A 14,324-nucleotide genomic window follows, 5' to 3' on the forward strand; every position below is an offset into this window, starting at 1 on the left:
GAAGAAAAAGACTCGGGAGAAAAATCCTGTATTTAATGCGTTGTGCATTTCTCATCCTCAGTGACTCACGTGGTAGTAACACCTACACTATATGGTGTCCCAGGACAAACTACGTGTCCTCACTGCCAGCAGACTGTGATCACCAAAACAGAACACACAACAGGCCTGATGACCTGGCTCGCCTGTTTCGGATTCGCCATCTTTGGGTAAAAACAACCTTTTGGGTAGAAACTTGCTGCACATAGAGTTTCTATTTTATGGAAAAAGTAAAGAGAGAAATTTGAAACTCTTAATCTGAAACTACAGAGGAAAAGTACAAAAATCCTGTTTAACAAACTACAAAACTGGAAAGTTAAAATTGATTTTTTTCCTCCTACAGGTGTTGTCTGTGCTGCATCCCATTCTGCATTGATGCCTGTAAAGATGTAGCGCATCACTGTCCTTCCTGCCACAATGTCATCTACGTCTACAAACGAATATGAAATTATCCTGACTGTGACTGCGGGCAAATAACTCTTCGATTAATAGCCTTACTTGCTTTAAAACAATATAAAGTTTTGATACTAATCAAAGTAACACAAATTGCACTTATTCCAATGAGGCTTTACACTGTGGGGTGTTACAGTATATTCAGCAATCAGTGAGACTTAATTAAACAAGATATAAACCAAACAAACACATGAATAATAAAAAAAACCCCAGCCCTTTTAGACATTTTCTTCTCTTTCTTTTCATTGTCATTTTTTATTGCTTGACTGACCGACTTTATACTATTCTTCTGTCAACTTGCTGCCTGCCATCTCTTGCAGATGCACAAGGTACCCTTGAGTGTTTGTATGACCTTCAACTTCAACAGGACCTTCACCCGACTCCAATATAAACCCATTTGCAGCAATATTAGATGCTCATAGTAATTGCTCCACCCAATGTAGGATGTCAGGGTAGAGTGGTGGGTCACACACAGGGCTTTCATCTAGGAGACACAGGGGCTTGTGTCCCATGTGAGACCCAAAGTGAAAGCACAAATCAGCTATCCTAAAAGTGAAAGTCAACAACAGTTTCCAAACAAAGTAGTTTGGGAACCTAACCAAACTGTGACAGTTTTACAACATTAACCACATGTCTGACAGGATTTCTGGCAGGAAGCTTTGCACATTGCACACAGATGCAATCAAAGTCAAATGATCAATGATCTAATGATCAAAGTCATTAGAATTTATTCTCTTGAGATCTTGCATGTCTTCAACAAATGTTATGCAATCCATTAAACAGTCAAGATATTTAACTCTGAATCAAAAGTGGTACCCTCATGGCAGTGCTTGAGTCAGCTTGGGAATCTATAGCTACTCTGCACTATTTCACAGGTTTAAACTTTGTAAACTGCAATGAAACCAATATGTTGTGGTTAATTATTATTATTAAAATTATATGATGAACAGGAAACAGAATGAATGTTCACGTCATGCAAGTAGTGGGAGAAAAGCACAAACACATGGCCATCAGCCACACCCTGCTCCTGGTACAAAACAAGTAAAAATAAAAAAGCTAAAAGATGAGATGCATTACATTTAAAGATTTCTGCAACAGAAGGTGAAACTACTTCATGTCTGAAGAACGCATGCTAGAGTCCCTCTCAACACTGGCTGAATAATTCACTGAATGATGAGCTACTTCATTAATTTTGTCCACAGAAAATGCTTCATCTGCTGGGTCCGTTTGGCAAGACTGTGCTGTCACAGGGGCGAGTATGAGGGGTGAAGGACCCAAAAGGATCAGGTGAGCAGGTGGGTGAGGAAGGTCAGGTGACAGGAATGGTGGGGGGGTTTTGATGCCTGGCAGGGGTTGCTGCCAGGCACCAAAATAGACCATTAGTCAAGATATGTACTGATTTCTTTTAAGTCCCATGGTTGGCTATAAAAAATGAAAATGAAAACAGAAAGTGAAAGCAGGAGGAGCGTGTATAAAAACACTTTCTCGCTGTCAACACTGCAGTGTCATTCTGTCCAGACCACCACACCAGTAAAGGTAAGGGCTCTCTATAGTGTCTCTCATCAGATATGGCAGTATGCACAATTGTGATTGTGAAGCCAAAATGCCATTTGTTTATTTTGGGTAATGTTTCACTAATTTATTTGGTTTAACATCTCTCTTTATGGCATTTACACTCGCCTTTTGCCAATTTTTTGAACTTGCAAGACTGACTTGCCCTATTGAAATGTTGTATGCTTTGACATGACTGACATATTTGAACAATATATATATATATATATATATATATATATATACACACACATATATACACATATACATATTTGCACATATATGTGTATATATATACATTTATGTATATGTATATATACATATACACATATATATGTATAATAACAACTATTATTTTATTTTTGTTTCATGCATTGGAGCATTCCAGTCATCAGCTGGATTTAGTTCTTTGTTTGCAGAATATAAATAGAGCAAATACGACAAATGGTACAACACAGCAGTGAAATAAAGCACAAAGAAACAAATGCAAGCATTTCTGAACAGCAGTGTTGCTACTGGGCAAGCTAACCAGGTTAGTCAGATAGTTTGACACTTTAAGAGGCTAATTTCTAAGCAGGCTAATTACTGAAACGAGTCTTCGAAATAAACACACTAAACATCGGCTGCACAGTGCACCATTATGAAATACAGAGACAGAATCGCGTTATCGTGTTAACTATTTGAACCTTATAGCAGCAATGGTAGAGTTTACATCATCATTGACTTCTGTGCCTCCATGCATAAAAAACAACACAGCGAGGACGTTTAACCGGAAAAGAAAGAAGCGGAAAGAACGCCGTATTTTCAAAATACATTTTCAAAATAAAAGTCTCTGAACATATTGAACTCCTGTTTGGGGGGACACTGCATGGTAAGCTTAAAATGTAACAGTATACGTCATCTTAGTCATCTTATCAGATGTCACAATGCTTGTTTTACATAAATTTTTGAGGACAGTTTAACTAGAGTGACAATAAGATAATAGTCTCCAAGTTATCTTAACATTTGATTTTAGGGTGGAAAGTAACTATGAGGATTTAGTTAGTTAATTCTTTAGTTTCTAAAGAATTTTTTGTTGTCTTGTTTGTTTGTCTTACTTTACAGCTATGGGAGGAGGTAAGTCCTGACCTTTCTGTCACACTTGCACCTTCATTTAAAATGTTCAAAATATTACAAACTCTATTCATTTTTTTCACAGAAAATAATGCATGATGCTTGAAGTTGTTAAAAAATGCATCTTTACCTTAATGTATGTCAACATGTGTAACTTCAGCCCTTTTTAGTCAGCCATGGAGGCCTATGCTGAAGTGAGTAAAATCAGTGTGGTGCCATTGTGACCTCAGTGTGTGGTTTTGCTCCTTAAGACATCACTCAAATGGTTTGTTGCTGTTTTGTGTAATTGGTGTGTGTGACAACAGAGATACAGTGTGCCTGCTGTTCATTCAAATAATAAAAGTAAAACAGTATTTTAACTGAATGTTTTTTCTTCAATAAACAGGAACAACAAGGAAAATCTTGATTTTGCAAAATCTTACCAACCTCGAAACAATGAAGCCACACATCTCAGAATTCTGCTTCATGGACCAGCTGGTGCTGGCAAGTCCAGCTTCATCAACTCTGTTGAGAGTGTTTTACAAGGCAGAATTGCTAGTCGAGCTTTGTCAGATGCAACCTCTGGGAGCAGCTTTACCAGAAAGGTATGAATATCTGTTGATTCTGGTGATTCTAAGCAAAAATCCTCCACAGTTCTTTCAGAATTTCATGCCACTTAAAATGTATCAAAACCTTTGTGGAAGTAGGTAAAAGAATGGATCGTGGACTCAAAGATGGCGCCATGCACTTTGGTGAAAGATGCTCACCAAGCACAATAACCAAAAATGGTTCAAATGCTTTGACGGAAGAAGGCTCATTCAGATATAGTCCTGTTTGTCTTATCAGATGTTGATCTCACTCACATCCTGTGGGAAACTCTGAGCATCAACAAACTGAGAGATCTCATTAGGAGGAGCAGGGCAAGGCAGGCCTCATGCATTCCACTCATCTCCTTCATGCAAATAAGTGTATTTCTCAAAACAAGTTCATTCAGAAGCTACTGCTACTTCTGCTTTACAGTACACAACTTACAAACTCCGCAAAGATCCAGAGGGATTTTATTCTTTTATTTTCAATGACATCATGGGCTTCGAGAAGAAGACCAACAATGGAGTTCACGTGGAAGACGTCAAACTGGCCCTGAGGGGACATGTGAAAGAACATTATGAGGTACAATCCTTTGAACTCTGACATTATGTAAAGGGGCCCTGTGGAGCGTTTTGTAAATAAAAAAAGTAATGTTTACATTCAGTGTTACTCACCAAAATGGGCTGTGTGTATTTCTAACATTTAGTAGACATGATCAGTGCCTTTTCTTCCTCTTAAAACCCAAATTTTTCAGAAAAGTTTTTGCATTGTTTGCATCTGTATTCAGTACTGCCGTGTGTTTACCGTGTTTATGGTGGATTGCCACCACCTGTACACCACTGGAATAGCATGAAATCATTGGCAGGAAATCATGTGACCCACTCAGTGCTCCATAGCCCTACCAGGGGTCAAAAACTCCACAGGGTACCTTTGTGTTGATGTTGTTTGACAATTACTATTTGTGCAATATTACATTTTCTGTTTACATTTTGTGCAATATTACATATCATTTACTGTTTTTTGTAAATTTTTATTTTCTGTGCAATCGTAGTAACACTATTTATTATTATTTTTAATCTGAAGGCAGCTTACATTGTTGGTCTTCCACAGCTACTGGGTCAATAAATACTTTTTACATGTTTTTTTAATATATTTTTTTCTACATACCTTATTTTTATTTTATATAGTCAAATTTCTTTTTGTTTGTATAATATGTACATATATAAAGTCTACTTTTTATTTTGTTTTTTGTTTTTTTCAAATGTTCTCTATCTCTGCTATTTTTCTTCCCGCTGCAACACATGCTGCTGTAATGACCACATTTCCAAGGCTGGGGATAACTAAAGTTCTATAAAGTTCTATGTTATCTTAAGTTATTTATTTGTTTACTGTTTTGAATTGAACACATTTGATGTAAAAACGCACTCCATTGTCAATGAAAAATCCTTTATTTGACTGTATTGTGCTTTTTTCTAGTTCATTCCGGCTCGCCAAATGACGGAGGATGATATGGGTTACCACTCATGTCCCACTCTGGATGACAAAGTTCATGTTCTGGTTTCTGTCATTCCTGCTGATTCATTTTCTATATTAAGTGATGAAGTTGTGAAGAAAATGAAGGACCTCAGACGAGCAGCCAGTGACATGGGTAAGAGCAGAAATCACAGTGGTTAGACTCAGTGTGCCTAATAATGCCATATATGGTATTTTTAATCAGAATACCAGCAAAGAAAAAAAGCTTAAATACTGATAAGGATTCTGTATCGGCAGGGATTCCTCAACTGGCTATTCTCACCAAAGTTGACAAAGCCTGTCCTAAGGTCCAACAAGACATTAAAAATGTCTATAAGAGCAAGTACCTGAAGCAACAGGTAAGTTTGTATGATGGCGATTTTTTAAAAGCATTGTTGAATTTGTATTTTTGATCTACTGAAATGCTGTTATTTAAAAACTTAGGTTGATGAATTCAGCATGCTGCTCGGCATGCCACCAAACTGCATCTTTCTTGTGAAGAACTACGAATCAGAAATCAACACGAATGATGACATCGATGCGCTGATACTGTGCGCACTGCGACAAATGATCAGCTTTGGAGAAGACTTCCTTTACAACCAGTAGACCTACATACTCCTGAGGCAAATCTAGCATGATTAAGGCACGAAAATAGTCATTTCAAACAGTAATCTGCATCGTACTTCTTAGTTATTTTTGTGTAATTCATAGAGTTCATCGTATCATGTGATCCTTCACTACTTTATACACGAAGTTAGAAATTTAGTGAAAATGTTTCTTATTATTTGTTATTTTACTATGCTGAGTAAAGCACTACATATGCAAGATGTACAAAACCTGCATGTGAAATAAAGATACTTGTATATAGAAAATCAAATGGTGTAATATTAAATAAATCAGACATGATAGTAATTATATAATAATAACAAGAGTTTATTACATGTAATTTGTATGTCATCAGATTTTATTTCAAAATGCTTTTTTCCTCCAAAATTGCATTCATTTCAGAAGGTTATTTAGTTTCCTAAACCACTTCTCAGCTCTCATCACAAATCATTTGATTTGTGTCCAGACGGCAGGACACAGCTAGTTCTGTAATAAAATCATTTGACTGCATTTCTGAGGCAGACAAACCTGTTATGCTTCAACATGGTTACAAATACATAATTTAGTCCGGCTCCAGTTTGTGTTTAATGAAGCATACACTTTCACTGTTTTCCCACAAACTGCAGCTTTCAATATAACCGCACTGAATGCAGCTATTCACTCATTCGCTCGTGGCTTTTCATTTTGTTGTCATTTGAGGGCTCAGATCACAGTAATGATGTGATATGAATTTTAATGTGGAAGTGAAAATGCTAAATTTTGTCTAAAAACAGAAAACAACAAAACGACAAACAACAAAAAGTATGCTTCCAGAAAATTCACAGGTTAAACATTTTAAAACAGTTGAGGTGGCAGGTAAAATACAATTACTGAAAGAGTTTAGTGTTTAACGTGTTAAAGAGCAACAGACTCTGCCTGAACTTACACACCCAGCTCATCTTCACCTCCAATGATAATTATGAGATGAGAACCGCCTCTTAAATTGCAGCAACATGCATGTCTCTCTTGATGCCACAGATGGCTTTATGCTGCAGACATTAGAAAGGACACTGTGATAGATGCAATGCACCATCACACACCTACAGTCACAACAAGAGAAAGGCCACAACCTGGTGATATCACAGTGCTTGGTGGTGAGCAGAGGAGCAGCTGGGACCCTCAGTCTGCCGTGGCGAGGTTTTTTTTTCCCAAACTCAGCCACTGGGTGGCATTATTTTCAGGGGATGGAGTATGCAAGATTTCAGGGAGGAAATGTGCTACTGTGGCACCGCATAGACAGTTGCCTCACTATCTCCAGAACTTTCAGCTAGACTCCTCAGTGTTACTAGAATGATGACATGCTGTGATTCCATGTGTGACACACCTGAACGCACCCTTGGCTCCCACATACCTGGACTGGACTGCTGTCAGAGAGGAAAATTTTCTCAAACCACATGATGAAAAAGAAATGTAAAGGATGTTAAAACATTTAAATATATGTGGCCTCAGATGATACACATCAGTGAAGATAACACAACAGACATCAACACAGACATCAGTAACTTCCATCAGCTATTTAATTTGTGCACAGGAAACTGTGGTTAAGATGTAATTTGATATGTGATAAAAAGAAACTTCAGGTACAGTAAAAACTTTTGCATCTTAATAACTATATATTCCTACCACTTACAATGGCATCATTTATTGTTTGTACTGTATCTGTAAATTCATGGAGTAGTTCAATTTAATTTTTGTTTCTGTCCTTAAATGTCTTTTGATCCAATGAAAGTAAAAAATGCCTTACCTTTATACTACAAAAACACAACTGGGTTGTGCACTGGCTGTTGCACACTTGAAACTGACGTACGAGAAGCAGCAGCAAGTCTGAACTTATGAATAGTTATTGTGAAATTCTAAGCCTCAAATATTGTGTTGGCATTTGGTTTGACATAACTGCACACTCTTGTTTGACCTGCTACATATTAAACTGAATTGAGGTAAAACCACAATAAAAAACAAATGTAATGAAATTGTATATCTAAATATATAGTTTTTCAAGAAAACACCAAATGAAAACTGAGGCTAAAGCCCCTTAAGAAGCCCTTATAACAAGCATGTAACATTATTGTAGGAGTCATTTATTATCTGTCCAGCAGGGGGCGTGGTACAGCGGAATTAGAGGTATTTGTCAATGAAAGTGACATGTATAATAAAGCTATATTAGGTTTCAGGGAAAAGATGCCCCTTATGAGTCTGGAATGTTAAAATTGGCTATTTATTAAATCAAAGTATTTTCACAAACCAAATGTGAAGGCGTTTCAATCCTCCCTGGAGTTTTCTGCTTCTAGACCTAATTCCTGTCGGGGAATGATTAAGTTATTTGTTCTCTTATTACGCTTTGAAATACCTCAGTAAATACAATGCACTGTGCAAATAATCTGACGTTGTTTGCATGATGCGACGTCATCACGTGATCTGGTCAACGACTCAGCTGTTGTGATGGTGCCTTCAGGTACTGTCGGAAATGTTACCACACGACCACCTGGATGACAAAAACAAAGTAACCAATAACACAGGAAAGCTCGTGATTCTTTATCACCTCCCAGGTGAGGGGATGTACATGTCATTCTGTTTAAACGCATTAATGCACTCCTACATATGACACATTAGATAGATACCTTGAGTATTTTTGGTGTAGTTTCTTCTTCATTATGCTGGCGTACCACCCAAAATCTATTTGGCACTGAGCAGCTAACAAGCAGCCACCAGGCAAGTGCTTTTGTTCCAGAGACTACACGCATTTAAAAGCCTGTTCAATAATACAGATGGCTGTGAAATGCTCCCCAATAGATGTTTGCGTGTATGTGTGAATGACAAAAATGTGTTACACCGACATTATTATCTTTTTTTTTTTTAATTGTATCAGTGATTCTCACAAGATAAGACGTATATTTCGGACTTCGGGGTCTTCCTACAAAACCGTGTGATTTCGGTCCTCCAGTGACACTGGGATGTAGGAGCTTTGGGAGAGCACGTGAAGGCAGCATGGGACAAGTGAGGGAAAAAGAGGAAGAAATCCACGTAGCCGCCTATCTTGCATCGTAATGGTCCCAGCCGTGTAATGTCCTTAATGTGTACGTTTATTTAACGGCACGCTGCTTTCAATTAAGCGGATAGCAGTGTTCATAGTGGCGGGGTAACGCGCAATAAACCACATTGGTCCTGTTTGCTGAAAGGGAGAGGACTAAAATGGAGCTGGAAGACGGAGTTGTGTACCAGGACGACCCGGGGACATCAGCGATGATGTCTGAGCGGGTATCGGGCCTGGCCAACTCCATCTACCGCGAGTTCGAGAGGCTCATCGGCAAATACGACGAGGACGTGGTGAAGGAGCTGATGCCGCTGGTCGTGGCCGTGCTGGAGAACCTGGACTCGGTGTTCGCGGAGAACCAGGAGCACGAAGTGGAGCTGGAGCTGCTGAAGGAGGACAACGAGCAGCTCATCACCCAGTACGAGCGGGAGAAAGCGCTGAGGAAACATGCGGAGGAGGTGAGTTGAAGGGAGCTGATGGCGGGGGGGACCACCACGGCACTGGGTCGGTCGCCAGCATCATTTGGTGGAGGAATGAAGGCTGCCTCAGGTGTTTTGTCCTCCCAGCGTCCCTGTGCGGTGAATTAACCTGTGCACGTGGCCGAGGCAGCATCCCGCCCGTCCTGCCATGGTACTCAGTGGGGATGTAAACAAGGCAGTGTCATGGCTAACGTCAGGCTGAAATGGCCCTCTCTTTGTACGAGCTGTGTGTCTGGTCAGTGACATAACGCTGTATCTCTAATCCCAGGATGGGACTTCTAACTCGCTGCCTCAACAAAGGCATATTTCTGAGTGGCAAACATAACCAAATCTTTAAACAAACAATCAAAAAATAATTATAATAAAATCAATCAGCTGGCCTATTGCATCAGATTGAGCCCCGTGGACCCTGACTGAAGAAACAGCAGGTGAAGTGACTCAGCATTTTGAGACATCACTGTAACATAATTTAAAAAAGAAACACATGGAAGTGCAGCTGGAGACAGGAAAACAGTGACAAGGATGACAGATTTACTTGTAATAGGACATATAGAAGGCCTGGAAAGTAAGACATGTCTCAAAACGTCCCACCATGTCCAAGCTATACCTCGTGATCATATTACTTATTACTGCCATCATTTCCACCCATGTGCAAAGTACACCATATCACCCACACAATCAGATATGTTGAGTGCATTCAGGATACCCAAAAAACAGTCACATTTCTATGCATGTGAAGCCTGTCACTGTGCATTTAGGGCCTTGATTGTCTGTTGCCCTGGAGACAGAACTTATCAAAAGTCATATTAGTTGCAGAAAGGCTGTTTGGAACATTTTAGAGATCAAAATATCTGCCTTTTCCACCTCCTGTTTCACTTAACGGCATGTCACACATCTAGTGACCACAGATTGGTTTTTACGCCAGTGTCTCTCAGTTGTGTACAACTAAAGTTGGAAAATTTGCAAAAGACAGAAATAAAATCAACTAGCTGCAGCAGGGGCTGAGATATCTTGGCTTTTTGTCTTTGGTATGGTTCAAGCTTCAAAAATAGTGGACCCTGCATTTCCTCGTAATGCTGCTTGATAGCGCCTTTCATTAGACCCTCCGTGCCCTGTGAATGCACACATTTTTCAAACTCTATGCCTTCAGTTTATAACACAGTTTTTCTGTTATAAATGTGTAGCTTGTAAACCCAAGCTGAGATAATTATAGATTCAGACTTCAGAAAGCGCCTCCAGAGCCACTGAAGACATTGTGCAACTGTTTCACCAGGCTGAGTAGTGCTCCTCATGAAGAGTACTTGAAAGTAACAGATAAGAAATCAAGTCTGCTGCTACTCAAAGTTGACAAAGTAGCAAACAAATGGGCGAATTTTGCAGAAGATGCTCTCACTCATGACTTAATCGGACTTTGCGAACAAAAGTGAAAGCCTGATGTGTGTGTGTGTGTGTGTGTGTGTGTGTGTGTGTGTGTGTGTGTGTGTGTGTGTGTGTTTATATAGGTGTGTGCCAGGGATCTCGTGTTTTGGTTGGGGTAATGGTTTAGATGTGTGAATCTGCTGCGTCCAGGCCTTGAGCTTTTTGTATGAAGGGTAATCTGATGTGACTCAGACCTTCTGTCCCAGCTTGCCTCTTTGACTCGGCATCGGGACAGCAGGGACACTGGCCCAGTATGCTGTGGACACGTAGACCCCCTCCATACACGCAGTGACACTGAAGCAGTGTGACAGCCAGGCTTACCAACACTCACTCTCTCACTCACTCACAGTGACGTTACTAGTGTATCCTTCATTGTTACAGTAACATATTAAGACAAATATAAATGCACATGTTCACATTAAACCTGTGTTAGGAGTCCACACCCCCGCGGTGGAGTGAGCTGGGGTACGCAGAGCCTGCTGGGAAGGCAAGGTTTTACTTCCAGGTCATGTGATCCTTTGTCAGAAACTAGCAGAGAGGAAACGTCCCCCAGCTTGAATTTTTTGGCATTTTTTTTCCACCTTTCCTTTCTTTTAGCTTTAAGTGTCAATTTCTGTAATTTGAAGACAAAATTAAACAGTGCAAATTACCGATGATATTGATGAAAGTCATTGATTTTGAGGCATCTCACCAGCTGTTCAGATCATTACAACCTATCTGCAGCCCTTCTCCAGTTTCTCATTGGTTACAAACCTGCATTGTCATTATTTTCATTATCAATTAGGTAGGTCAATTTTCTCAACTGATTGATTGTTAGTCCATGAATTGTCAGAAGTTAATGAAAAATGCCCATCAGAACTTCCCAGAGCCACATGTGACGTCTTGAGATGCATTTGAGTAGTTTATGTAAAACCCAGTGATATTCAGCTCACTATCATAAAAGTTGAAGACCAGCAAATATTCACATTTGCAAGCTGGCAGCAGTAAATTTTGAGCATTTTTGATAAAAAAAAATATGTGAATGATTAATTGGTTGTCAAAACGGTCACAGATTAGTTTTCTGTTGATTGACTAATGTATGTTTTGCTTCAGCTCCATATTATTTAATGTTTAGATTTTTATAATATTTGTTGAACTTTGTTGAATTGGGCCAATATGAATGAAAACCCTGTAGTAGTGTAGTCACTTCAAGTCTGCAAAAGATGCATTTAATTTTGAGATTATTTGTCACTGAGTCTGAACAAAATATACTTATATTCATATCAGTCATATAGTGCAAAATAACAGACTGCCAAGCGAGCTGTAACATGTCTTTATACCTCAAAGTACAGTAAAGAGAGAGGAAGGCAGCCACATTATGGCCTTGGCTTGCTCAGCTGGACAGGATGTGGATGCTGACACACACGCACACACACACACTCACATTCTCCTGCTTAGTGGTCCACCCAGAAGCAGACAGGGAGGAACTGGAATTCCCGGATGAACCAATTAGTCATGATCCTGTTCCTCTAATCCCCATTCAGACATGTTTTTACATCCGTCGTCATAGTCCATGTTGTGGAAAGTTATGCTGTCACTGTGGCACATGTGGTCTGGTTGTTATGTAATACATATGTAGTAGAATCCAAGGTAGCGTCTTCAGATATCTTGTTCTCTCCGACCAACAGTCCACCCTCTCATTTGAGAGGCTGCCAGAGGATGTTTGGCATTTAATTTTTGTGTTTGTTTTGATCCACAAATGAAATGTCAAACATATAATTCTTCTTATGTGCTCATGTGTTGCATGCAAGTACAGAAAAAAAAGATCCACTAATGGTTTCATGAACTTCAGTAACATCAGTGGCACATTCATGTTTAGACTATGGTGAGACATAAGTTACCGCTAGTTTTTATTTTTATCACTATTATCTATGAAAAACTCTGGTTATTACTTCAAACAGTATCAGACTATTTGACTAAGCTGTTTGTGTGTGTGTGTGTGTGTGTGTGTGTGCATGCGCGTGTTTGTGTGTGTTCTCCCGAGTAGAAGTTTATTGAGTTTGAGGACACTCATGAACAGGATAAGAAGGACCTGCAGAACCACGTGGACAGAATGGAGTCCCACTCCCGACAACTGGAACTGAAGATCAAGAACTACGCAGACCAGAGTAAGCACAAGCACAAACACAGGCACACACTCACACACACACACACACACACACACACACACACACTCACACTCACACTCACACTCACACTCACACTCACACACACACGCACACTTACACACACCACTTACACAGGATCACAAAATATGATTATTTATCGCACCCTATCATTCTTCTCACAGTCGCTGTTCTCCATTGTGTTTTGGAGAAACATATATTAATTGAAAATTGAAAATGATGTCCCAGTATGAGTATTGATTACTGATGATTATAATAATGTTTTTACTTGGCAGTCTGTTCCCATGTAAAGTACGAGGCTATTCTGTTCTCCCTTCTGCTTTTGCCATTTTTTTTATTTACTCTCTTCTGATAGTTTTCCTCACTTACTACCATACACACTCACACTCTTTCTCCGTCTCTGCGGGGGTAGCAGTAATGGGATTATAGGATTTCTTTTATTCCCATCCTCCTAATGCGGCAGTACATTCCCGCCCTTCTTATTGGTGGATTAAGGAATGGAAAGCGATTGGCTCTTACATCCTGTCTAGTTGGAAATAGTGGATTCACACATTCTTACACATCTTACCTGTTTGGAAAGATGGAGCTCCTTGAGTGTAGACACAGCCAGTCGGTGGGTTCAGTCAACCCTCTGCTACTCCCAGTGAATAGTAAATCATTCATTCATTACTTCAGAGCCTGAGCTGATTGTGTCCTGAGGCATCTAGGACAGAGTCCACAGCTACTGTAGAGTTAAAAAGGCCACAGTACAGGGTTCCCACATGTCCTGGAAAACCTGGAAAACAGCTGACCAATTTTCCAGTCATGGAAAATGCATTGAAAATGAGAGAAAATGTAAAATGTCCTGTAAAATCTTGTGTTGTCCTGGAAAATTATTTCTCATGTTTTCCTTTAGCAAAGAATAAACTGCTTGGCTGTCCATCATTTGAATCATCATCACCATTTGACAGAAGATGTCAGTGAGGCTCTTTCCTGTTTAGATGAAGTTATCTATTGTAGGACAATATTCTTGTAGGGCCTCAGCATGTTAGACTGCATTGGTAAAGCAAAAGGAATGGTATCCAACAATCTGATGATGAAGATTTATACTCAGGCAGACATCTCACCCTCGAGGCTTCCCAGCAGATTTGAGACATTATATTAAATGGACCTTAATGGGTTATTGCGCCGCTCCCACACAGATCAGGGAAAGACACTGTTTGCATTTTGGTGTTTTGTGTTAAATATCCTGTTAGAGGGGGATATTACAGAGAGAAAGCTGTTGCTTTTTCAGTGTTTAAGCATCTTTTTAGTTAAATTGAATTATTAATTCGATCAATATCATGGCCTTAATGTTCAGCTGCACATTCAGCT

The 14,324-nt window shown here is 39.5% G+C and overlaps 2 protein-coding genes across 7 annotated transcripts in view; both read left to right on the plus strand.

The window, feature by feature from the left end:
• Positions 1–1,981: 1,981 nt before the first annotated feature.
• Positions 1,982–6,383, plus strand: LOC121621251 (interferon-induced protein 44-like). 2 transcript variants are annotated; one of them, XM_041957646.1, is made up of 8 exons: positions 1,982–2,025; positions 3,145–3,156; positions 3,314–3,347; positions 3,539–3,737; positions 4,153–4,302; positions 5,197–5,368; positions 5,491–5,591; positions 5,677–6,383. In XM_041957646.1, the coding sequence occupies exons 2-8, from the start codon at positions 3,147–3,149 to the stop codon at positions 5,836–5,838; spliced, it is 828 nt and encodes a 275-aa protein (XP_041813580.1). In that variant the 5' UTR covers positions 1,982–2,025; positions 3,145–3,146; the 3' UTR covers positions 5,839–6,383. The 2 variants fall into 2 exon arrangements, with proteins under 2 accessions (XP_041813580.1, XP_041813579.1); XM_041957645.1 differs by having other exon boundaries at positions 1,993–2,025; positions 3,145–3,347.
• Positions 6,384–8,910: 2,527 nt separating this feature from the next.
• spag9a (sperm associated antigen 9a) overlaps positions 8,911–14,324 on the plus strand; it is a 28,416-nt gene continuing 23,002 nt past the window's right edge. For all 5 annotated transcript variants that reach the window (XM_041956657.1, XM_041956653.1, XM_041956655.1 and 2 more), the window contains exons 1-2: positions 8,911–9,366; positions 12,833–12,953. In XM_041956657.1, coding sequence (XP_041812591.1) covers positions 9,067–9,366; positions 12,833–12,953 — 421 coding nt within the window. In that variant the 5' untranslated portion in view covers positions 8,911–9,066. The remainder of the gene's footprint in view (positions 9,367–12,832; positions 12,954–14,324) is intronic.

The sequence above is a fragment of the Chelmon rostratus genome, chromosome 17 (assembly GCF_017976325.1).
Source record: "Chelmon rostratus isolate fCheRos1 chromosome 17, fCheRos1.pri, whole genome shotgun sequence".
NCBI lineage: Eukaryota > Metazoa > Chordata > Actinopteri > Chaetodontiformes > Chaetodontidae > Chelmon > Chelmon rostratus.